Source organism: Cucumis sativus, chromosome 1 (genome assembly GCF_000004075.3).
Source record: "Cucumis sativus cultivar 9930 chromosome 1, Cucumber_9930_V3, whole genome shotgun sequence".
Lineage (NCBI taxonomy): Eukaryota > Viridiplantae > Streptophyta > Magnoliopsida > Cucurbitales > Cucurbitaceae > Cucumis > Cucumis sativus.
In genome coordinates this window covers 6327335-6352891 of record NC_026655.2, presented here as the reverse complement: position 1 = coordinate 6352891, position 25557 = coordinate 6327335, and the positions used below count along the sequence as shown (strand labels likewise).

The following is a 25557-nucleotide window of genomic DNA, read 5'->3' as shown; positions in this document are numbered from 1 at the left end:
TCTTTTAATTCTTCACAAACCCATCTTCAAAAATTCCTTCTTTCATTCAGAAATCTGTTGTTGATTATCACTAATTTTTATAATTATAAGCAGGAGTTTGACGACTTTGTGAAGAGACGTGCTGCTTTTTGCAATGGAATTTGGATCTTTCACTACGAGCAACATGAACTGATAAGGAATTTACGAAACAAGGAACGGACGCCTTCTTTATCTCTCTCTCTCTCTCTCTCTCATTTCCTTCTTTGAAGAAACCGGTTGTCTAAGGGAGTAATTGCAGAAATGGGTATTTTGTCTATACTCAACAAAGATCCAAAGGGGGTTTTGAAAGGGAGGACTTAATCGTTTTGGTTATAGCACGTCTTCTTCTTTTCTACTCTGTGAAAGGACATGGGCCTAGCTCTCCTCTGTGCTTTGTTTTTTGGGTTTGTTAGACTTTTGCTGGTTTTTGATTTTGTGGTGTAAAAGAAACCTGTCTGGAACCGACCCCACTTTGTGAATTTGCTGTCAAAGTGATAAGTACGAATTATTGTCTGTTTTCTTTTTTCTCATTAATTGTTTTGTTTAGGTGCAAGAGCCATGGATGGGGATGGGGGTAAGAAAAGCTTTGATTGATATTTGCTTCTTTTTGCTTTATCTGGTGTAGGTGTGTTCATCTTGAATCTGTATCTGTTTAAGTACCTATTGAAGTGTTGATTATCTTGCTGCTTGGATTGCTCTGTTTACTCTGTTCATCGAAGCTTTCAAGCTGGAGATTCTGGGGTTTTGGAATTTTAATTCGGTCTCTATTTCTCACTCAATCTTTGTCTCTTTGGCATGTCAACTTGCCAAATTGCAGAATCGGCCATGACCCATGTTTTTTCTTGTATTCAATTTAGTCGGCGTGCAGTTCATAGCTGGTGTTGAATATAGATTTTGAAGTAAAAACCAGGCTTCTGTTGTTGGATTTTACTGAGAATTTTTTAGCTGTCCTTACTTGATTGGGGTTCTTTTCAAATTGAAACTAAGATGACTTCAAGAGTGGAAACCGATGATGATTGTGAAACGAGGGGAAGTATGTGGGTTCTGGATCAGAAGCTTGATCAGCCTATGGATGAAGAAGCTGGGAGACTTAGTAATATGTACAAAGAGAAGGTACCAACTGGTTCTTTTTTTAGTAGGTGTGAGAAATTTAAGTCGTCAGTTGAACTATTCTGCAGCTAAAGCAGTACTAGATTTTTTAATCTCTCAGCTGTCAGTTCATTAATGGATCTGACTTTCCCAAAACTTCAACTCTCCGACTATTTAGCATCCATTGTATAAGTTGCATTGCAGTGTTCAATGATATCTTGCTAAGGTCTTGGAGATAACAAATATGTAGTGGTAACTAATGTAAATGCGTGCTTTTATTAGGCTGTGAGGAAATTATATCTGGCATTCATTCATCTGATAAGATTTTACATTTTCCAGAAATTCTCAGTATTGTTGCTTCTTCGACTTGCATATCAAAGCCTTGGAGTGGTTTATGGAGATTTGGGGACTTCTCCCCTGTACGTTTTCTACAATACATTTCCTCGTGGGATTTCTGATCCAGAGGATGTAGTTGGAGCACTTTCATTGATTATATACTCTCTCACTCTCATTCCACTCATAAAGTATGTATTTATCGTGTGTAAAGCAAATGACAATGGTCAAGGTAAGCCTGTTGCGTGTAAGCTGAATTTCAAAAAGTTGTAACTGGATTCAGGAAATGCATAAAGAATCACATAATTTCCTTTTTTCAATGTCATATGGTGTTTGAACAAAAGCACTCCACTTGTTTTTTGCCGTCCCCTTTTGTTTTCTTGTGTCCTCTTTGAGAATATATTCCTCAAACGTGGCCCAGCATAACTTCTTCAAGAGAAAGTTAAAGCTACTCGAGCGACATCGCACCACTTATAATGTTGTTATTGTTATGTATATGTTTTTTCTCTGGAGAAAGAAACATTTCTTTTTTTGTTTTGCACTTACTGAAGTAGGATCGATTTTAGTTGTGAAACTGCATATAACGTATAAATTTTGGTGTCAAATATGAAAGTTATTTAACTTTCATTTTAACTTTTGATTGACTTGACCTTTACTATTGTGTTGTGCATAATGAACATGAGAATCTGTACTCCATACAAACATATACATTGCTATAGGTTACATTTACTTTAAGTTAACCTGTCTATGTAGGTGGAACATTTGCTCTCTACTCCTTGCTGTGTCGTCATGCAAAAGTTAAAACTATCCCAAACCAACATAGAACTGACGAGGAGCTAACAACATATAGCCGCTCTAAATTTCATGAGCAATCATTTGCTGCCAAGACTAAAGGATGGCTTGAAAAACAGTCATCCAGGAAGAATGCTTTGCTCATTCTTGTCCTCGTTGGCACTTCCATGGTAGTTGGAGATGGAATTCTCACTCCTGCAATATCAGGTATTATTTCCTTTAAGCAATAACTCCAAAGGCTCTCACTTAGGGTTGGGGCATAATTCATTGCTATTACTTCTTAGTGGTTGTATTTCTTCTACTTCTTAGGCAAAGCCATTATATGCATTCCACGTTATATGCATCAAGTAGAAGCTAATAGATCTAATCATTAGGATCGCTGCTAATATTTACTTTTTTCCTCAACATCGATTATCATGCCATGTCATACAGGGTTCAGGCTAGGGAGATGGTTAGATTCCTTTAACTTTTATTTCTTTAATATTACTAGGAAGAAACATGTATGACGCACATGGAATCTTGTGAGTAATAAAAAAAGATGTTCTTTAAATTTATAAAAAAGAAATTGCTGAAGATTGTTCTGTGTGCTCACCTCAATTTGAAAGGGCTAGAGGTTAGAGGTCACAATTAATTTTTCAATTAAAATTATTACAATGAAAAGCCTTTTGGAAGTTGAAGTGTTAGCTTTGTTCGTTAAGTCATTAATTGTTTGGAATGGAGACCGTATCTTGTAGTTGTAGTATCTTTCTTGCATCTTGAGTGGCAGATTCAAATCTGACTCGAGTTTTCTTGATTGAGAGGTAAAATTGACACTAAAGAGGTAGGGGCAACATAAGGAGAGAAAAGTTTCTCCCCTATGGCCTCTCTTATGTAGACTATAAATTACTCAGTTTTTTTAATTTTTTTTCTCGCACAATCTTTGTTCTACTTCTCAGACAATATTTCTCTCTTATGTTACACAGCTAGCTATTTCACTAGTGATATGGCTAAAGCTTGTGGCCGCATCTGCACTTTCAGTTACCTTAAACATTAAAACTTAAGGTGGGAATTCCTATCCAAAAACTTATGGTGGGAATCTTACATAAGTGAAATAGGCACTTCATTCAATTGAAAATAAAAGTACTCCAGGATCCAAAATTGGTGATCTAAACAGAAGGATTTGTATAGAATATTAATTACATCTCATCTCCTTAGATTCAACTTTGTACTTTCGTAGTGAGGAATAGCAAATTAACTCTGAAGGCATAGGTCTCAATATGTAGGAAGAAGCCTTTTGAAAATCCAACCCTCTTTGGATCGCATTTGATGTTGGATTTCAGCTAAGCAGTAATGCATTAGATGAAATTTATCAAATCCATTCATATTGTAACCACTGAAAATGGATATAAATTTTCTCAATCTTGTTGCATCACATGTCATGATTAAAAACTTGCTATTTCATCTATTCACATCATATCCTTTCACCAGAAAATTCTCATTTTTTGAAATATAAATATTTATTAAGTCGGAGGCATGTTACTTTGATTCCTCCTCGTTCCTATCTTCGGTGGAATAAAATATATAATCAGCGAGTATGTGTATGAATTATGTGGTTTTTCTGGATTTTGTATTGCCTATGCAAACAAAAAATTAACGACGACCTTACTATCATCAACAGTTTTATCTGCTGCGGGAGGGATCAAAGTAAACCACCCCCATGTGAGCAGTGGTATTGAGCTGATTCTGAAATTAAATCTCTTTTCTTATACTGCTCTCTGTTTCTAGGTTAAGTTATTTATTTCTATCAAAGTCTAAAAATTTTATCTTGTTTACGTGGTGCAGACGTAGTTGTGCTTGTTGCTGTTGTGATACTAGTAGGATTATTCAGCTTGCAACGCTATGGTACTGATAGAGTTGGTTGGCTCTTTGCTCCAGTTGTCCTACTCTGGTTTTTTTTAATTGGAGGTATAGGCATGTTCAACATCTGGAAATATGATAAAACCATTCTAAGAGCCTTTTCACCTGTGTATATTGTTCGCTATTTTAGAAGGCGAGGGATGGATGGTTGGACGTCCCTCGGAGGTGTGCTGCTGAGTATAACAGGTATTTTTTTCCCCTTAAAATTAGTTTCAAAAGATGATTTCTCCTTAAATGCACTTAGATATTGAACATTTTTTATTTTCGTTTCTAATGATTGGTTGTAAATTCAGGCACAGAGGCTCTATTTGCCGATCTGGCTCATTTTCGTGTAGCAGCTGTACAAATTGCTTTTACAGTAGTTGTTTTTCCTTGCCTCCTCTTGGCATATTCTGGACAGGCTGCCTACCTTATGAACAATACGGATCATGTGGTTGATGCCTTCTATCGTTCAATCCCAGGTTCGCTTTCTTTCTCTTTGGTAGCTAAATGACACGTGTGCTCAAGTGATACCTTCAGCATTGCTTGAGAACTTCATAATTTTTCACTATGAGAAAAAACAATTGTTTCATTAAAATAGTTGTTAGAGAAAATGTAGACTAGACTTCTAGCTCACCTAGGAACGAGAAGAAAATGTGTAGATTTAGCACTTCTCTGTACACCAAGTATTAATGGACAACGTGGAATATTGGCCATCTCTCCTTCCAGGAAAAGGAACATACTCTTTACTTTTAATAAGAATTAGTACAAATGAATGAATCGACTTCAACCTATTTTCTTTTATTTATTTTTCTAATAGAACGTTTGACATTCATTGAGAAAAAAAAATGGAAGAATACACAAACCATCCAATAGAAAAGCCCACAGAAGGGTGTTAAACTACAAGAAAGTGCTCCATTTGAAAGAAATAAAACCCAACAAGCCACCTCAACCTATTTTGGATTTTGGTAATTATCATGGTGTCATACTTTGAGTTGAATTCTCATAGCATCCCCTTGTTTCTTTCTTTCATTTCAGTGCTAGTATCCCTTGAGTTTGATCAATCAAAGATTGGACTCACGTGTGAACAAAAAATTAAGAGCATAATCAATGAATAACTTAGCTTTAAGCCCTTAACAAAGTATTTTAAGCATTTTTTATTACTGGTCCCCAATGATGAAAATTTTAATGATTAATTGTATTTAAGTGTAAAAATGGATGTCAATGGCGTCCTTTTAATCTAAGAATAGAAAATCGTTGTATGATAAAAAAAAAAAATTCTAATGCACATTCTTGAAAATGACATGCTGACTTCTCTTTTTGCAGAATCCATATACTGGCCCGTGTTTGTTGTTGCAACTGCTGCTGCTGTAGTTGCTAGCCAAGCCACTATATCTGCAACATTTTCAATTATCAAGCAGGCTCTTGCTCATGGCTGTTTTCCAAGAGTTAAAGTTGTTCATACCTCAAAGAACTTCCTTGGTCAGATATATGTTCCAGATATTAACTGGATCCTCATGATTCTTTGTATTGCTGTGACAGCAGGATTTAAGAATCAAAGTCAAATTGGAAATGCTTATGGTAAGCGGTTCTCTGTTGACTGGTTCTGTTTGTCACATCCTCTCTGTATGTTTTGCAGAAAATGTTCTAATGTAACTGTACCATTGATGCTCTTAAATATGCCCCCCCCCCCCCCCCCCCCCCCGTCCCTCTGAAAGATATTTTCTATCAGCTCAGCTATCTGACCAAATTAGGTTTCCAATTACCGTACTCAACCTGTTGTGAAATCTAAGGTAATTGGCCCTTCCATCCTGCAAGTACCTCCAATCTCAAGTAACATGTTCTCCTATTTCTAGTGACGGAAAGACCCACCAGTCAACTTAGAATGAAGATATGCATCCAAAATGAGGATAGATCTCGATTGCTCGCTTAATAGTGGAACATGAAATCCAATAGTTAAACTCCTGCACCTTTCGGTGCAATTCAGTTGCTTACATTTACTTGCATACCGGAGCAACAATTGAAATTAGTAGCTGATAGAATATGTTGTTTCTGTTTGGATTACCGAAGTATCTAATTTGCTGCTAAGTCAGCATATTAATATTGCACAAGATAGTTATTGAAGCATTGGAAGTTAAAATTATTTTGGTCCTTGAAGACACCATCTATATGGTATTATGTATAACTGAATAGAATGTCATTCGTTCATATAACTGTTAATGCATACAACTTCATTTAACGCCCCATCTCTCTTTCTTTCAACAGGGACAGCGGTTGTGGTAGTCATGCTTGTGACCACACTGCTCATGATTCTAATCATGATCTTAGTGTGGCGCTGTCATTGGGTCATTGCCTTGATTTTCACCGGACTGTCGCTTGTTGTGGAGTGCAGTTACTTTTCTGCTGTTCTCTTCAAGGTTGATCAAGGTGGCTGGGTCCCCCTTGTGATTGCGGGAGCCTTTCTTATCATCATGTATGTGTGGCATTATGGAACTGTTAAACGATACGAATTTGAGCTGCACAGTAAAGTTTCAATGGCATGGGTTCTCGGGCTTGGTCCTAGTCTAGGACTAGTCCGTGTTCCCGGAATTGGACTTGTGTATACTGAGCTAGCAAGCGGTGTACCTCACATATTTTCCCATTTCATTACGAATCTTCCTGCCATCCATTCTGTTGTTGTGTTTGTCTGTGTGAAATATCTTCCCGTCTACACAGTGCCAGAGGAAGAAAGGTTCCTTGTAAAGCGGATAGGGCCGAAGAACTTCCACATGTTTCGAAGTGTTGCTAGATATGGTTATAAAGACCTCCACAAAAAGGATGATGATTTTGAGAAAAAGCTTTTCGATAGCATCTTTCTCTTTGTCAGGCTTGAGTCCATGATGGAAGGTTGTTCAGACTCTGATGAGTACAGTTTGTATGGCCAGCAAACTGAGCATTCTAGGGATGGCTTGTTGATTGGGAACCATGGAAATGAAGCTTCACCCAATTTGGACACATTCTCTTCAGTTGACTCAATCGTGCCTGTTAGATCTCCAACGCGTATGCATAACACGGTAAGATCATCAGAGCAAGCAAGCAACCATACCGATAGCGATGAGATTGAATTCTTGATTAGGTGTAGAGATGCTGGAGTAGTGCACATACTGGGAAACACTGTAATTAGAGCAAGAAGAGAATCAAAATTCTACAAAAAGATAGCTGTCGATTACATATATGCGTTTCTTAGGAAGATTTGCAGGGAGCATAGTGTGATTTTCAATGTTCCTCATGAGAGTCTATTAAACGTTGGCCAAATTTTCTATGTATAGTCCATTTAATTTAGTGATAGAATAGGGAGTGTGAATCAAATCTGTTAAATAAAACTTTGAAAAAGCTTCAATGTTAGCATCATTTTTTTGCATGACTTTGTTGTAAAGATAAGGGAACTGTAGAAAATATCTCAAATCAGGAATACACTCATTCTAAAGTCTAAAGGGGCATAAGCATTCCATTGGCTGCTGCTAGAGACGTTTGTTCATGGGAGATTTTGTTGCCATATATGACTTCTCAGGTATGGAAGAAATAGCAAGAAATAACCTTTGTCCTTTACTTGTCATCATTCTGATATTTGATCAGTACAGTGATATGCATGAAATGGTCTTTTTTCTTTTTCTTTTTCTAAGGTAAAGATTGATGATTCGAATGTAATCAAATCCGACTAGGTATGAGAACCCATAACATGGGTTTTAAAAGTTGTTCTTGAGTCACAAATCTTTGCCAATCACAGATTCACTAGTCCTTAGTTTTCAAACAAATTGGAGAACTATAAGATCAATTTAGGATGATAGAGAATATGAGGGTTGATCCAAAATCCAAAATCCAAAAAATTTCTACTAGTCCAAGAAGATCTACGAGTGTGAAGTTGAAGATCCAAATGTGAGAACAACTGCTCCAGTCTTAAATTAATTATATGTCCCAGCAAAAACAATATTGAACTATTCAATGATCATTTCAAATTCACTCTTATTTTCACGACCAAAGTTTCTTTGGAAACTTGTGTGTGTTTTTAATTAAATTTCATAAAGGATTATTTGTTTGTTAGCAATTTTTAGCATTTTTTTTATCTAATGAGATTTAATTATTTGAATTCTTAATCATTTATCTATATTAAGAAAGACAGATAAGTTTCCTACAAAAGTAGGATTTCTTACCATTTTGAGTGAAATTACTTAATTAGCTTCACTAAATAGTATTTTAAATTAATTTGGTTCAACCCTAATTAGATGAAGAAAGTAAGAAGCAATCTACAAATATAACAATCGAATTTAAATATTCTTAAAATTAATAATTATTATCCACACAAAAAAATAGATAATAACAACAAATTATGAAAGTTTATACGAATATATGACTATTTTTAAATATAATAAAATAAATTAAAATATTTTTGATTCTATTAGCGATAGAAGTCGGTACACTTCTATCATCATCATCTATCAATGTCACTAATAGAAGCATATAACATCAATAAACAGCATCAACCAAGCCTAATGAAATGGGTGTCAATTCAATTGCTTACTTGAGTGGAATTCAGGAGGGAGATGATATAATCTAAAAAGAATTCCAAATACAGATTTTGAGTTTAATGATATACATATACACGTAACTGAGATTATTTGCAAAATGATGTGATTTGTGATTGAATGTGACGTTGAAATTACAAGAAGTTGATTTAAAGAAAAGGACTAGAGGCCTACTAAACTTTATCTAAAAATAAGACAAACAAAGTTAATCAATTAGATGTAATGCTACAAAACAGAAATATTTTAATAAAGCTTGTGATTCTGTTCGATTCTTTCTTTCTTTCGTCTTCAACCTCCCGATTTGTTCCCACAACAAATGTATCCTACTGAACCACACGGAAGCTGTTGATTGTGGTGTTTCGACCAGACTCCGGTCATCGGAATCAAACAAGTTTAATTGAAATCATTTGAGACGGTGCAGTACTGAAGAGAGGAGAAATCAGATTTGAAACGTCCGTGGAAATTTGTGTTCAATGTGAAGAAAATAACTAATAAGAGAAGAAAACAAGGAGAGCGAAGTTGATCTGTCAGTTTAGAAGAAGCTGTTGGAGGTAAATTTCTCAGTCCTTATCATCTCTCCACTTTCTAACACTATGCTCAAGAAATTCCTTATGCCACTACAAGACTAGATATCCTTTCCGTACGCTCTTTTTGAACTTTTGAACTTCCAAGGGAAATTACCAACGAAAATTTGGGCGATATTTGCTCATTACCCTACGCAATGTACTTCGTGTCTTGTTAATATGTAGCGATGAGCCAACAAATATACAATCTTTTTTATGATCTTGTTTACAATTCAATGCTGTCGTTCTGATTAGCCAGCGCTGTAGAAGACAATTAATCTGTCACCCTCTTCCGTAGCTACCTGCGGACATTATTGATTATCAATTAAATAAATAGCCATGTCTGAGTTAATCAAGATCGCGGATCGCAAATTGTTGTTGAACAAGTTTATCCTTTCGAATTTCTTCATTGTCGTCATCTTCTTCTTTCGCCTGATTTTTTATGTGGGTTTTTTCTGTTTGCCTGTATTTAGAGTTCTGGGTTTTCGGGGGTTTTCTGCTAATTGATCTGTTGCTTTGTTAGCAATTACCCTGTTTGATTCAGGTTCTTCGAGCTCCAAATTTTTGTGTTTTCTTAGTTAAAACTTATTTGGTGGGATTCCGTTTTCTTTTTCTACTCAAAGATTGGCACCAAATCAACCGTGAATTTTGTCTGCTGTTATGCTTAGGAACCGGAATCTAGCTATGGTGCTTTCTCATAACATTTCTCTTTTACAGTCGCAACCTTTTGGAAATACCGTTGAGTTGTTGTGAAAAACGATATACAGAAGTTAATAAGATAAGCTTAGAAAAGAAAGGTTCCGCATTTTCAAAAATGGCGTCAGGATACAAGACTGATGAGGAGACGAACGATAAAGATAATAGTATCTGGGTTTTAGATCACCAGATGGACCAGTCAATGGAGGAGGAGTCTAGGCAGCTAAGAAATGTGCATCAGGAAAAGGTTTGTTGCAAATCCCTTCCTCCCACTTCGTTTGTTGTTTGATAAGATCTATGATTGATGAGTGATTGCTTTTCCTGATTCATTGATCATATTTTCCCTCAGGATCATTCTGTGTATAAAATTCTACAATTTGCATTCCAAAGCCTTGGAATAGTGTATGGAGATTTGGGGACTTCCCCTTTATATGTCTTCTATAACACATTTCCTGATGGAGTTGAAAATACGGAGGATTTGATAGGAGCTCTGTCATTGATTATATACTCTCTAACTCTCATAACCCTCATTAAGTACGTATTTATTGTCTGCAAGGCAAATGACAATGGTCAAGGTAATTTGTTTCCAACCTTAAGTTACCTCTACTTCAAGATCATTTTTGCTGTTGCGCTTGTGAGGATATTCATAAATTATGCGTATTCTTACATTTCTAAGATTTGTTTTTGTCTCATAGTAGCCATTAGGGACTCTCAGCACTCTAGGGTCTTTCTTTTACATTCTTCAGGGGGCCTTGTCAATCAATGTTCCTTACAAATGCTATTAGAAGTTCTATCTGTTTGTTTTAGATTGAGGTACTTGCCGTGAGGATTTCGTTTCACAGATGGATAAATGAAGGATGCAACAAAACCAACTTGGGACGAAAAGACTTAAAGACAATTTAAGTATAAAGATCATGTTCTTTGGCATAACCTAGTTTATCCATCTTGGAAGTTAGTTATTTATAAGAAAATAAAATTTATTTAAATTCTTTGTGGATATTTTTCTCTACATTACTCGAAGAGGGTAAATATATGAAATGATGTCCAAGGTTTCCTATTTGATGCTGATGATGGATTCCTTTCTCTCCCTTGATGCAGGTGGAACATTTGCTTTGTATTCATTGCTGAGCCGTCATGCTAACATATTGACTATTCCTAACCATGACCTCAGCGATGAGAAGCTTACAACTTATAGTCGTGCTGTGTTCCGGGAACAATCATTTGCTGCAAAAACTAAGAGACGGCTGGAAGGGCATCATGTTAAGAAACATGCAATTCTTGTTCTCGTTCTTGTTGGCTCTTGCATGGTGATTGGGGATGGAATTTTAACACCTGCTATTTCAGGTACTTGTTTCTCAGCTATTTGAACCTTGAAATGTATTAATAATTTCTCATGGAATCTTTTAGTGGCATCATATAAAAAGTAGAGAAATTGGAGAACTGGATGAAATAGCCATAGGATGGTGACATGTCAGCAGTATTCATTGACATGAGTATGGCTAGTTCTATGCGTCAATTTTGTTAAACATAATGGGTGAATCCACGTACGGCACACAAGTGCCACATATTTGGAAGATTCTTAACCACCCCTAAGTACTTCCAATTTTAATTTTCTAGCATGAAATTTTGAGATTTAGTTACATCAAAATGATTGACCTTATTAAAATGCAGTTCTTTCTGCTGTTGAGGGGATCAACGTTGGTCGTGCAAAAATAAGCGGTGGTATTTCCCTGGTCCTGAAACAGTCATTCACTCGCTCTTTCAATGTTTTCATTTTAATAATTCATGTTCTCATTCCTTGTTCCAGATGTTGCTGTTCTTGTTGCCATTGTCATACTTATTTTCTTGTTTAGCATGCAACGTTATGGCACAGATAAAGTTGGTTGGCTTTTTGCCCCGGTAGTTTTTCTGTGGTTCATCTTAATAGGTGGCATCGGCATATTTAACATCTGCAAATATGATTACACTGTCTTGAGAGCCTTTTCTCCGGTACATATATATCGGTACTTCAAAAGGGGAGGGAAAGATGGATGGACATCTCTTGGAGGGATCATGCTTAGTATTACAGGTAGATGTTGCTATTAGCCAAGAATGTTACAGTGATCAAGTTGGAATTTCTGATTTTCTAACCTGAGAATATATTACAGGAACTGAAGCACTTTTTGCAGACCTATCCCATTTTCCAGTTTCCTCCATACAAATTGCTTTTACAGTAGTCGTATTTCCTTGCCTTCTTTTAGCCTACACTGGACAAGTTGCCTATCTCATGAAACACCCAAATTATGTTGTCGGTGCCTTCTACCATTCAATTCCAGGTTTGTTCAGATTTTAGTTTATGGGAATACTGATTTCGGCCTCTCTTCTCTCTCTCTCTCTCTCTCTCTCTCTCACACACACACACACACACACACACACAGAAGACTTTCTCATAAACAGGTAGATTGGGGAAACAGAGTGAGGGAAGCTCATTTTTAGTATTTTCACAAGAATTTAACCTTCCCAAAAGAGTTGTTCGATATTGTAACCATTCTTCACTAGTCTATATATCTTCCACGGTTTGAATGTTGCCTTGGAACTGAGTATAAGGTATTGATTTCTGCAGAAAGTATATATTGGCCTGTATTTCTTGTTGCAACTACCGCCGCTATCGTTGCAAGCCAAGCCACCATATCTGCAACCTTTTCATTAATCAAGCAAGCCCTTGCACTCGGTTGTTTTCCAAGAGTTAAAGTTGTTCATACTTCTACGAAGTTCCGTAATCAGATATATATTCCTGATATTAATTGGATCCTGATGGTCCTTTGCATTGCCGTGACAGCTGGGTTTCATAATCAAACCCAAATTGGAAATGCTTCTGGTAAGTCTGACTCGTTTCAACCTGTGGTTTCCATCATAGTAATATGTTCAACTTTTGAAGTTTACGATCACATATAAAAAAAATTTGGAGTTGGTTATTTTCTTTGTACAACCCTTTTGCCAGTCCTGCACGAACAATCAAATCTTGAGGGTCATCTTTGTTCCAATTAGACAAGCACTCTTGTTGTATAAGTAGAAGCTGGAAGCTGTAAACTGTAAACTATACGTATCAGTTCTATTTGAAACTTCCTAAATGAGAGAACTGGTTCCTTTTCATCACTGTTTTAGCCTACCCCATTGTACCTCATGTAGCTTTGAATTAGAAAAATTTCTTGTAAAACGGTGGATTGATTACATAGCTGATTGTGATTAGTATTTAGGAGTACCTACCAACTTCCATGATGGCTCTAATATTTTTCTATTTTCTGTGTCACAACAGGAACAGCAGTGATTATAGTGATGTTGGTAACCACATTCCTCATGACTTTAATAATGATATTAGTGTGGCATTCTCACTGGAGTCTAGTTCTGCTCTTCATTTCCTTATCACTGATTGTGGAGGGTTTCTACCTCTCCTCAGTTATTCAGAAGGTTTATCAAGGTGGCTGGGTTCCCCTGGTTATAGCAACAACATTTTTCATCATCATGTACGTTTGGCATTATGGTACGGCTAAACGTTATGAGATTGAGATGCACACTAAGGTTTCAATGGCATGGATTCTTAGCCTTGGCCCCAGTTTAGGACTTGTAAGGGTGCCTGGGATAGGACTTGTGTACACGGAACTAGCAAGTGGTGTCCCCCACATCTTTTCACACTTCATCACAAACTTACCCGCCATTCATTCTGTTGTGGTTTTTGTGTGTTTGAAGTGTTTGCCTGTCCACACAGTCCCAGAAGAAGAGAGATTTCTAGTAAAACGGATTGGACCAAAGAATTTTCGCATGTTTCGATGTGTAGCTAGATATGGTTACAAGGACCTCCACACGAAAGATGATGATTTTGAGAAGAAACTCTTTGATAGCATTTTCTTGTTTGTTCGACTTGAGTCGTTGATGGATGGTGGATCTTCAGATTCAGACGTGTCAAGTCTACTTGATGAACAAAATGAAACAGCTTTTGATTACACACTGAAAGCCATTAATTCAATGTGTTCATCTTCAACAGCCCTACAATTGGCAGACTCAATTGAGATTGTCAATTCTCCATTGCATCAAAACGTATCCACCATAGCACCCGATCGAGAGAATGATCAGACTGAGGTAGATGAGTTAGAATTCTTGGTTAGCAGTAAAAATGTTGGAGTTGTACACTTTCTTGGAAATACAGTAATGAAAGCTAGGAGGGACTCTAGATTCTGTAAAAGGATCGCTATAGATTATATTTATGCCTTTCTTAGAAAGATATGCAGGGAGAACAGCGTTATGTTCAATGTTCCTCATGAGAGTTTGCTTAATGTTGGTCAAACATTCTATGTATGATTTGTTTAGAATCTATAAGAAAATTCAATCTGAGTGGATTCTTCATCCAATTCATTTTCAAAAGTATGGTTAATCAAGGTTACTTATCTTAGTCATTTTATAAAAAATTGTTCACACAAAAAAAAAGTCTAAACAATTAACATCTACTAGAAGTTATAAACTTGAGAAACGTAAAAACAAACTCGCAATTGGTACACTTCAATTCGTTGGTACCGATGTTTTCTTTTTGTATATATTCACTGTGGTCATAAATAATTGACTTTACATATAAATCAATTCCTCAGGTGTCGCACAAACCACAATCTTACATTGATTGATGATATTTGAAACCAACCTACAATTCCGTTTTTTTTCCAAAGGGAGACACCCTTATTTATATATTTTCTAAGTAGTACACTCGCCTAATACTTTAGTAACTGAGTACATCAAGGTAAACAGCTCTTATACGTGCTAACTCAGGAAGCAAAGCAAAAGGAGGGTATGCATAAATCATCAAAGACATGACGATTACTTGGGCATCTGATTCTGTGGTGATCTTGTCTGGGCAGCTGTAGACATCACACGCAAACGCCTTGCTATATCTGTGAAAGATGGTCGGGCTACTGGGTCAGGAGACCAGCATTGTTCCATCAGCAATCTCCAGTCAGGGTCGCAGAAGCTTGGGACGGGTGGTCTCAATGTGTTGTTTACTATGCCTCCTGAATAAAGAAGGAAATCATCAAATTCAGATTTATTCATGTGAGATGAAAGTAAACAAAGTAGGGTACACACAAATGCACCGTGATGTAATAAAATAAGATGTATGAAATTGAGCCTGGGAGGAAGGGAATTTTCAGTGATCATTTATACGTACGATCAAGCTTTTTCAGTTGCATAAACCAAGTATGAGAGTCCCTAAACCCTTACCATCGATACTAACCAGAGAAGAATTTATAAGTTAAAAACAACCTAAGGAAATATAAAAATAGTCTTTTTTTTTTCCTTTTGTTTTTCACACCTATGATTGCTCCGTAGTGCATATTTGCATAAGGTTCCTCTCCAGTAAGGATCTCCCACAGGACAATACCAAAGGAGAATACATCAACCTGCCAAGCAGAAGCAAAAACTCAGAACTACAGGAGCAATGGTTGTACAATGGGTAGAACTTATAACAAACGAAATCCATTTATTCAACCTACTTTTACTCATTAAACCAAAAAGGCACTCAGGGTACTTTTTGCTCTTTAATTATAAATTGGTTTTTTAAAATTGAAATGTTGTTTGGTAACTTTTTGTTATTTATTTAAGAAGTTAATAACAGAAACTTATTTCATCAGCAATTCGGCTCAGATATTGCACATGTGAAAAGTTGGGGGAGAATCCCACTACCCCAATGATCTTTTGCCCTCAAAGACAGATAATAGAAACATTGAGCAAACGAATCAGCAGAAATGGTGCCTTTTTTAGTGTGTTTCCTTACTTTGGCTCTTGAATTCTTTTTTGCCAAAATCAATTGAAACCTCCTCAAATAGAGTCAGAATTTTCTTTTGTTTATGTTGTCTTTCAGTTTTGATTATACTCCTTTAAGGTTTCAAGCATTCTCATTTTTAATAAACATCCATTTTCCATCCATGCCCTGAACTAGCAAACCTTAATTCTTTCCATGTCTTCTTATTTATCCATCACTCATACACATTACGTTTTCAACCTAAATTTTCCGCTCTTTTCTTTCTTTATGATATTTTCACACCCCAAAATTACGTATTTCTCATTTCCCTTCTCCATTTTTTCCCTTTTTCTCACACCATTCCTCCGTCTTTTTATTTCATTTTAATTTTTCCCCATATTCTCTCTTCATTCGTTTTCTTCCACTTATGCTCCTTTTGTTTCTCCAGCTGACTTCCACGACAATTTTATTTAAGATGAAACTATAAAATCAAAGTAAAATATGTTATGCAAATTAAGATTCAGTTACATAAGAAAAAGAAGTTCGTGTAATTAATCATACATATCAATAGATAAATAAATTTAGTATAACTGCATTAGTAATTAATTTCTTCATAATCAGTAACCTATAGATTTGTTATTCACAATGAAACAATAACTATAATTGTGATCATAGACAACAGTCGATTCAAAATCTTAAATACTTATTTGTGCCTAGTGTATATGCTTTTATATAGTGGTTTGCTTCGAGTTCGTCTACTGAACTGTACTGTACCGAACATCGAGTTTAAGATCTAATATTCAATCTACTTTTGAAATTATTATTTATTTGTTTTTTGCAAAAGTATTATAATAAATGCTGGGGTGGGGATTTGAACCCGGGACCTCTTGTCCACAGGAACATACAAGTGCCAGTTAAGCTAAGCTCATGTTGGCCAAATTATTATTTATTAGTTATTGATAAACTTAATAATAATTTTTTTGAAGTATTTCCAAGACGTTAATAAACATTTTACATATTTCAATGCCGGTTATTCCAAATTGTAATGCCCGCGCATACACACACATATTTAATCATTTCAATAATCATTCCAAATTGTAATTGTCTTGTACCATGAGCTTTAGTCTCATTTATAATTAACAAAAGAGACTTGTTTTCCTTTAAAAAAAAGAAAACAGAAAACAGGAACTCCAATTTTTTTGTGATAAAGATGAATATGGATGTCTTTTGGGAATTTGTTAATCTTCTTGCTTCTACTTGGTCTTCTAGATCTTTGTTCTTTTTTCTTTTTCTGTAATTAAAGCCTAAGGCAGTTGTTTTTGTAATTTCAAAGCCCCCCACCCCTCCCAAAAAGTAAAGGTTTTTATACATTACCTCTTCTCCTTTTCTAGTTCTCTTTTTTGACAATTATCTGAAAAAGGAGAAGGGAAAAAATAAAATAAAACGCTGCATTGGTGGCTTATATGGTTAGCTGCTTATCTAGTTAGCCCAAAATGAAGTGGATCCAGGACATTTTTTAGTATTCTGGATAGCTCATGGCTTCCTTGTATTTCTTGGTTTAAATATTTTGTTTCTCGGGCCAAGCTTTTAGTCCAAGTGTTTGGGACTTATTTAATGTTTTTTCAGCCTTTATTCTTTGGCTGTTGTGTCCACTTGCTTCAGTTGAACTAATTAACCAATTTCTTTGGACTAATTAAACAATCCAATTATCTTTTGTTCCCAGTCAATTTAAATGGCAGTTGGCTTTCTATAAAAGGACTTTTAATGCATTTTAAGAAAATAAACTCTCCCTTCTCAACATCAGAAATGAAGGTAAATAAATAAATAACTCGACAAGAATAAAGGTACAGAGTAATATAATATCTATCTACTCTGAAGACCCTACAATCACAATTACAACTATAGATGGGTCAGAAAAAAGTTTACCTAAAATCAACCATAAAAATAAATAAATAAAAGTTAGAGAATCATTGCATTTGTCTATCATTTCTACACTATTTTTATTTATTTGTATCCATAAAACCATCAGCAGACATGTTTATTTCTCTATTTACTTGTTCTCTTCTTCAGTAATGATGGTAAAAATGAGTCTCGGTATCTTACCTTTTCGGAAACCTTGCTGCTGCTACCATTAAGTAGTTCAGGAGCCATCCAAGGAAGGGTCCCTCTCACACCACCAGTAACTAAGGTATTCCTTTTTATTTTTGACAAGCCAAAATCTCCAACCTTTATAACAAAACCAACAGAAAAGTAAACAATGCAGGTGAAAAAACTCATAAATCCACCAGCAACATAGAAATTCTCTCCAAGTACAGTAGTGTATCAAATACCTTACAAATTGGCCGAAAAGGATCTTTCAAGTTGACAAGCAAGTTGTCACATTTCAAATCAAAGTGCACAATATTCTTTGAATGCAGATATTCCATTCCAAATGCTGCATCCATTGCAATAATGAGCCTCTTCCGTCGATCCAGGTACCTGGAACACTTGCATCACATGTGAAAAATGAGAACAAACGAAGTTCTCTTGAACACTTTAAGTGTATGCAAGAGAACTTGAAACAAAGAGAATACCGTTCTTTGCTGAGTAAAACATTCCGCAAGGAGCCGTTGACCATGAATTCAGTCACTGTAGCCAATGTCCCACCCGGTCCATCCTGTACCACACCATAGAAGGCCACCACATTTGGATGGTGAAGCTTTGAAAGAATCTCAGCTTCACGCCAAAACTCTATCGTCTGAAATTTTAAAATTCAATATGTGAAATTAGAGAAACATGATCTACACAAAATAATTATGAAATCAATAGTAAAAAGAAAAACGATAATCTTATTTATTCGAAGTTTTTTTTAAGAAAAAAGAAAGAAAGGAAGGAAGGAAGAAGAAAAGAAATCATCAGTAAGATTCCTGCCACTACATCAACACACAATCAGCTGATCTAAAAGCTAAGTTCCTTGGAGTGCCAGTGAAGGGAATTGTTCGTTGGTTCAACAGTTGGTAATGAAATTTTGAAACTGTAACTCTTTTCCCATCCCGCTTATTGGGAAATATTAAACCATCAAAGCAATGTCCAATTTACTACTAGAGATTAGAGAGATCTAATAACCTGTGAGAAATCATTCAAATGTCATTTAACTCACCAATCTTTCTTGCTCTGAGGATCTACAAGTGAAACAACTTTTCTTTATCCGCTTAATAGCTACATCTGTTCCTCGCCACTTCCCGTGATACACTGTACCAAATGTGCCAGAACCCAATTCTCGTTGCTCCTCAAGATCTTCATTCTTAATAATCTGCCAGATCATCCAAAGACACAGTCAACAATTTAATGGAGGGAGGGATTATAGTGGTAAGGTCTTAAATCCTATATGTCCACCCAAGATCAATAGAGGTACATCAGCTGTCGGCTGTGACCCAAAAATAACATCAAACCAGTTTACGTCTAACAAAACAATTGATAAAGCTTAAGAGGTTAGTAAGTGAAGCATAAGAAGATGACAATATCAACAATGCAATCTCTCTCATACATTGCACACTGAATCAGATTTCTCCACTAAAAATTCTGTGTTTCTCACTTTCTCACTCTTAAAATATAAAAAATACATTTTTATAGAAGAAGACATAATTAACTCTACACCCCAAGAATCTGTCTGTTCCTAATCAAGGAAAAAAAATACAAACTCCATAAGAATTTTAGAAGAACGTGTTCCTTTTCAAGTTCCACAAAATGAGGTGACGTAGTGAATTCCAAAAGACCCAGCTAATGAATAGCTGTCAGCAAACAGACTTGAACTGACATGAAGTGGAAAACAAAAAGTTATCCAGTTCCTCAGGTGCTCAACTTCTTAACTTCTATATGTCCTTGTGGCAGAAGATTACAACTAGGAAACTCCTCATACAATAATTGAAGCAATGAGGATAAGATGACTGCAGAACCTCAGAAATGAAAAATAAATTCTCTTTCTTTATTTTCTTCTTATTCTTCTTCTTTTTTTCTTTTGTACCAAAAACAATAATTAGGGAACCTTTTTTCTTATTAAATCTCCATAGAGCAACATAGGAACCAAATATCAGAATTTTTTGGAGAAATCAAAGCTGCAAATCATCATTGTTTCGCGTAGAGGTGAAAATGGCATGATAGGTGGACTTCTCAAATACATAAACTAAATCAACTCACAACTGTTCAATGCCCCAACTTGGTAGTACCGAACAGGAATTGACAATTTACAGTAAATAATCTGATGAAATGTTACTATGCAAAATAAAGGAATATTAATCTACTTATTTGCATGTTTTTAGTGAATCAACCATGAGATTTGTACCTGCAATGTACTAATATCAAAATCTTTAAGATAAAAATCAACAAGAGGTACACCAATATCTTGGCCATCCAACTTTGCATCCTAAAACAAGAAGATATATGGGAAACGAAGTGAGAGGAAAGCAACAAGCTGGAGTTTTGAATCTTAAATGAAAGAAGACAATTGACAAATACCACATTCTCATCTTGTGGGGACTTAGAGCTAGGTTCATGCATGGTTTCATTGCCCTTGAGCTGTGAAGAATTATATTCTGTGTACAGATTTGTGGTGCTGGGACCAGTGAGGAGACGTGATTCCGGCTGAATGTTGTCATCAAAATTATGAGATTCTTTTTCATAAATGGCACCTACATCTGAATTTAAAAGGGGAAACCTGTTCACGGTACCCCCTTCTTCAACATTTCCAAGTGAGGAAGAGAAGCCCAGGTGATCTTGGTCCATAAGGGAAACATCTCTTCCAACAAACTCCTCCTGAGCCAAGTTTCTAAAGTATGACCAACGCTTAGGCTCGTGATTCTCCACATTCACGCTCAAGCCAGCTCCATTACCATGCAATGGATTGATACCAGAAATGTTTTCAGAGTTTCTGGCCTTGGAGAATATATCGGAAAGGAAATCGCGTGGAAACCGGTCATTAATGTCAATAAGAATGTCCCCGTGCTCTGAAGTGCCAATACCAACTCCAGGCTCAACTTGAGTAGCATTCTTACCAGGGTTCTCTGTCAATGATGAAGGCTCTGGTTGCTCCTGAGTTTCATTTCCATGGTTATTATGTGTACTTCCTTCAATCCAGCCTGATTCTAGTGGTCCCATCAAAGATTCCTCCTTATGCTTGTCTGGAACTTCTTCACCTGCTGTAAGATGAGCCAAACCTTCTGCTTCCTTCCTACAGGCAGATGGACTTTTAATATTGGACATATCACTGACTTCGGACCCATCATGCTCACCCGAAATATTCATAGTTTTACTATTCTTATCTGCTGATGTTTTGTACTTTTCAAATGGTTCCAATCCATCTTCTATAGTTTGATGATTTCCACATGGTAACTTTGATGATGAAACAAATTGCTCAGACTCCAAAGTCATATTCCCATCCAGCAATGTTTCAGCTGATTCAATAATTGTCTGAGAATAATCTGAGTTTCCCTGAGTTCGCAGAAACTGAGAGCCAAAAGAATCATCGGACTTTGATAAACGGTTCAATTCAGCCTGCTCCCTTGGAATCCTTTCAGAATGAAAAACACGCTGAGGTAAAATTGGCTCAAGGTAGCTAAACCCTGTTTCATCAGCCTTGGAGGCACCAAACCCAGAAGTTGGAAGTTCGTCAGATGAAAATTTATCTTCTTTAGTTCCCCTGTTTCCTTCATTACTTGCTTCCAAGGACACAGATTCTGGAGCAGGATCTTGATGCTTGTTGTTTTTCGTAAGCAGTAAACTTGATCCTACATCTGTGTCTGAATTAATTACTTGCATTCCTTTTGTGTTATAGTTCAAAACAGAAGCATCATTTAGGTTGGATGAAACTCCACATTCATGTTCAAAATTTGGACTTTCATTAGCTTCATCAATCTTATGGAGTGAGCTTTCCCTTTTCATCTGTGCATCATTAAATGAAACCTCCTTCTCCAACGATTGAATTTCATCAGGTTCACTCAGCTTTGAAGTTGAGATCTCTGTAATTTTCCCCTCCCTTGACGATGAATCTGGATCTTGTGTGTGAAAACCACTGACTGGATAGTGTTGATTCAAATACCCTTTGCTGGGCATTGGAGGTACATTTTCTACAGATGTTGCATTGGTATTAAGAACGTAATCATGTTGTGACTGAATAGATGAAGAGACTGACGTCTTTCCAAGTTTTTCAGGAAAGCTTTGCATGGGGCGGAAAGAAGAGGGTTGGGGAGGCCCAAGCTCACCTTGCTGCAACTTTTGTCCTGACAATGGCTGCAAACTGGACTTAAGACCACTGGATGAATTTGTCCAAATTGTTTGAGAAGACTGAGGAAAAGAAGGAGTAATGGTCAAAGATGATTTCATGTTATCAGACAATGGCGCAACTTGACCACTCTCTAATCCAACATTAAGGGCAAGTAACTCATCCAAATTGTTTCCTGAAGTATTACCCAAGGGCGTTGAGTTCCTTCTTGAACTGAGGTCCATACCATTTACAGCAATCACATATTCAATCTCTGAACCACCCTCTGCACTCCCAACACCCATTTGAGAATCCTCCAAATCAGAAATAGAAAACAAGAACATTCTTGGTTTTGTTGAACCCCCATTTTCTGGTATATTACATTCCTCCATCATGTTCTGCAAATCCTCATCACAAGATACAGAAACCAAGGCATCAAGATCCTCACCAGGTAGCTGATATTTAATAGTGTGAACTTGATCGTAAATTGTTGATGTTTTCTGCAGCAGGTTTGACCAAGAAATATCCTTGGTTATACGGATAATACGTGTTTCACCCCCAACATACCGAAGTTTACCATCACTAGGCCGCGGCATGACTTTACCACCAAAACTGCACAGGAATTTCACCTTTCTTGATGTGCTATCAGATGCTCCTGAAGATGTAAAACTGTGAAGCCGACTGACATCATTTCTCGATGAGGCTCTTGGGACAAACCTCATTGAATTATATGAACTTTTTTCTTCATGTGGCAAACTCCCTCTTTCAAAATGTTGGACGTGATCTTTTTCTACAGGGTTGAGCATGGCAATGCTAGATCCACTTTCTGAACTTGCATGGGGAATTCCCAGCATGCCTTTTAAATCCATGTACCCAGTTGAAACACCTGGGTCAGGACTATTGGTGGGAACAAAATGATGCTTGGCATTCACCCTTTCTCGCATAAATTCAAGTGCGAATTCCTCGCCAGTTTGAATGGAGTAGTTATGGCCAGGACTAGCTACACCTACAACTAGCATATTATATTCAGGGGGGCGAATGTTAGTGCTGATATTACTCGATGGATCATGGAAAGTTCTTTGATTTGTAGACCCAAGTCCCTGATTTCTTCCTTCCATACTAGTAAGTCGAATTTGTTCATAATTACTTGGTTGATCTAGGGTACTTTTTTTCACATTTCTTTCCATCTAGTTAGACTTGATGGTGACAAACTCAACCGAAAATGCCATGAATAAGACACACTGCGTACTGGTTAAAACATGCACTTTAAGTTGCAGTAAGCTTCAGCGTTCAGATAACCATCTTGCAGATGGTAATCATGTCCGGCAATGGAGAGCTTCAGTACTCAGTTGAAAACCTGGGATTCATGTATTCAAAAGTTAGAAAAAGGTATGGTGGGATAGTCAACAATTAGAGAGAATAGAAGAGAATCATAAATCAGCTTGCTTGATTCATACCAGAGGGCCATGCCCTAGATTTATACCGACTTTACTGAAATAATAATTTGGGCTACAGATAACAATAACATGAAGAACAGCACACATGTATGGTAGAAACTGGCACGTATAATCGTATACATCTAAATTCTAATAGTATAAATAATATAGTGAACAAAAAGATATATCGTCTGATAAGAGTTTTATCTTAACTATGTTACTTTTTCATTTTATATGTGTTAACTCGGTCTCCATTGGGCAATGACAATTGTGATAGGCATTCCACTTGAATAGACTATAGTATATGTAATATAAGCAATGGCTCGAGAATGCTGAAGGAGCATTCAGGGACGTTGCTGAACTTTCCTTACCACCTGAAATGCTAGTGCCGCCGATGTTTCGGTGAATAAAATGGTGAGATTCATTCTTATCAATAACAGGGATCGAGCTTGTGGCTCCTAGTTCAAGTGATGCAAATACGTAATGCAGAAACAAAGTGTTCAGTGAGCGTCAACAATGCTACTAAGATGCCTTTCAGGGAAAGATTGAACTCTTAAACTCCAAAGTTTAGAAGGGAAAAGATGTAGTTTAGCTACTAAACAGAGGTTCCATTCTCCTACCATTCTGCTCTCTTCACCTCGAGTGGAATTCTATATCCATCTCCAATAAAATTTACTGTATAAGAGAACTCTAGCATCAATATTTTTCTCGGTACAAATTTGTGTAGTCCGTTAATGGGCAATAAGATGCATGAAAGAAAAACTCAAGATTATGTAACGCCCTTCGAATCTTTAGAAAACTGTAACAATAATATACCGAAGAACAGTATATATTAGACCGAGTAAGCCTTCAGCCTCTCGTAACCAATCAAGCAAAAACCTGAACGAAAACCCAATTGAGTAGGCTAATAAGATATTCCCAAAGCTGGCCGACGCTAACCCAGATTGCATAACATCAGCCGTCTCATCCAACGCCTTCAACACGCATAAAATAGACTCGATTCTTCAACTGTTAGCTATCAACCAGCTCAATTGACCCAAGAAATGTATCAAATATCAACCTCAAATGCCGAATCGCATGTCGGATTAGAGAAGCGGACATCATAAATCGAATCACAAATCAGAATACGAAGATTTAATTAGTTTGCTTCGGAGATGATCAAGCTACCGTTTTAAAGTCATGAGCAACGAACGGGAAGAAGAAGAAGAAGAAGAAAACACCGTTTCGAGAACTTACCTGCAGATCCCAAAAACAACAATGGAGTGTGAGATTTGAATTTTGCTGCAAAACAAAGAAGGTCTGTGTCGTCCCTCTCTTTTCCACGAGAGTGTGCGCCTTCGTTTGTACTTTATCCTCCCAAACTCCAAGTCTCCACTTTCTTTATATTTTGGTCTATTTTTCTAATTGTACACTACATTTAGGAGGAAAATGGCATTCTACACCTTTGGATTACATCTCCAATTTTTAGAACTTTGTAATTACCCTTTAATATTTTTTAAGAATTTAATTACCCTTAAATTATGTAGTTTGTAGTCTCTAAATTTTAAGAAAAAAATGGCATGTCCTTACTAATAAGTGATAATCAGTAAGTTTTCGTGTTCTTATAATATTATGATTAGGTTATAATAGTTTAATGATAAAATAGTAAATATGTAGCAAAGAATAACAAAAATGACAAAAGTAAAATAGTAAAGACGCTATAAAATATTAAAAACCGAAACAAATAAAGGGTCTTGAAATAATGTCTACAGTAACTAATTACAAATTTTTACATGAACTCTTAACCTTACTTTACTTTTACAACTATTGATTTAAATTAATCACATGCTTATGTTAAATTACATTGACTACGAATTTCCACACAATATATATTATTCGTTTTGAGAATAAACTTTATACACTGCAAAAGTCATATACCACATGTTTACTCAATCAACTAGAGAATGGTGGACTCTAAATCAAAGTTCAAATATGATGTATTTTTTTCCATAAAAACTTCCAATTGAAGCTTATTATAAATTAAAATGGATTTTCTACAAATTTTTCTTTAAAATATTGTACTACAACTTCAGAGAAAACAATTTAAATCCAAATCTCTTATCATGGAACACACGTAAGTATTATTTGAATTAAGCTTATAGTATGTTCCTATCTTGAAGTAGTAGGCCCAAATAAATAACCTTTTGGGCCAATGGTG

At 36.2% G+C, this 25557-nt stretch overlaps 3 protein-coding genes across 8 annotated transcripts; 2 read left to right on the top strand and 1 right to left on the bottom strand.

Moving 5' to 3' along the window:
• The first annotated feature begins 13 nt into the window (after positions 1-13).
• On the top strand, positions 14-7522 carry LOC101217915 (potassium transporter 10). 3 transcript variants are annotated; one of them, XM_011654150.2, is made up of 9 exons: positions 14-516; positions 644-1131; positions 1447-1672; positions 2194-2439; positions 3890-3940; positions 4054-4314; positions 4422-4589; positions 5434-5688; positions 6373-7522. In XM_011654150.2, exons 2-9 carry the CDS (start codon positions 1006-1008, stop codon positions 7413-7415), a joined length of 2376 nt encoding a protein of 791 aa, XP_011652452.1. In that variant the 5' UTR covers positions 14-516; positions 644-1005; the 3' UTR covers positions 7416-7522. The 3 variants fall into 3 exon arrangements, with proteins under 3 accessions (XP_011652452.1, XP_031739734.1, XP_031739736.1); XM_031883874.1 differs by lacking the exon at positions 14-516 and having other exon boundaries at positions 555-1131; XM_031883876.1 differs by lacking the exons at positions 14-516; positions 1447-1672 and having other exon boundaries at positions 996-1131.
• Positions 7523-8901: 1379 nt separating this feature from the next.
• LOC101217671 (potassium transporter 11) lies at positions 8902-14326 on the top strand. 3 transcript variants are annotated; one of them, XM_011654144.2, is made up of 9 exons: positions 8902-9220; positions 9950-10175; positions 10278-10503; positions 11027-11272; positions 11600-11650; positions 11736-11996; positions 12076-12243; positions 12531-12785; positions 13224-14326. In XM_011654144.2, exons 2-9 carry the CDS (start codon positions 10047-10049, stop codon positions 14261-14263), a joined length of 2376 nt encoding a protein of 791 aa, XP_011652446.1. In that variant the 5' UTR covers positions 8902-9220; positions 9950-10046; the 3' UTR covers positions 14264-14326. The 3 variants fall into 3 exon arrangements, with proteins under 3 accessions (XP_011652446.1, XP_031740440.1, XP_011652450.1); XM_031884580.1 differs by lacking the exons at positions 9950-10175; positions 10278-10503 and having other exon boundaries at positions 8905-9220; XM_011654148.2 differs by lacking the exons at positions 8902-9220; positions 9950-10175; positions 10278-10503 and adding an exon at positions 10515-10831.
• A 112-nt stretch (positions 14327-14438) lies between these two features.
• Positions 14439-24751, bottom strand: LOC101217445. 2 transcript variants are annotated; one of them, XM_004145078.3, is made up of 9 exons: positions 24597-24751; positions 20184-23281; positions 20011-20091; positions 18829-18981; positions 18263-18426; positions 18020-18167; positions 17793-17915; positions 15261-15348; positions 14439-14961 (listed from the first exon to the last, which is right to left on the bottom strand). In XM_004145078.3, exons 2-9 carry the CDS (start codon positions 23109-23111, stop codon positions 14771-14773), a joined length of 3876 nt encoding a protein of 1291 aa, XP_004145126.1. In that variant the 5' UTR covers positions 23112-23281; positions 24597-24751; the 3' UTR covers positions 14439-14770. The 2 variants fall into 2 exon arrangements, with proteins under 2 accessions (XP_004145126.1, XP_031740430.1); XM_031884570.1 differs by lacking the exon at positions 20011-20091.
• Between the last annotated feature and the right edge of the window lie 806 nt (positions 24752-25557).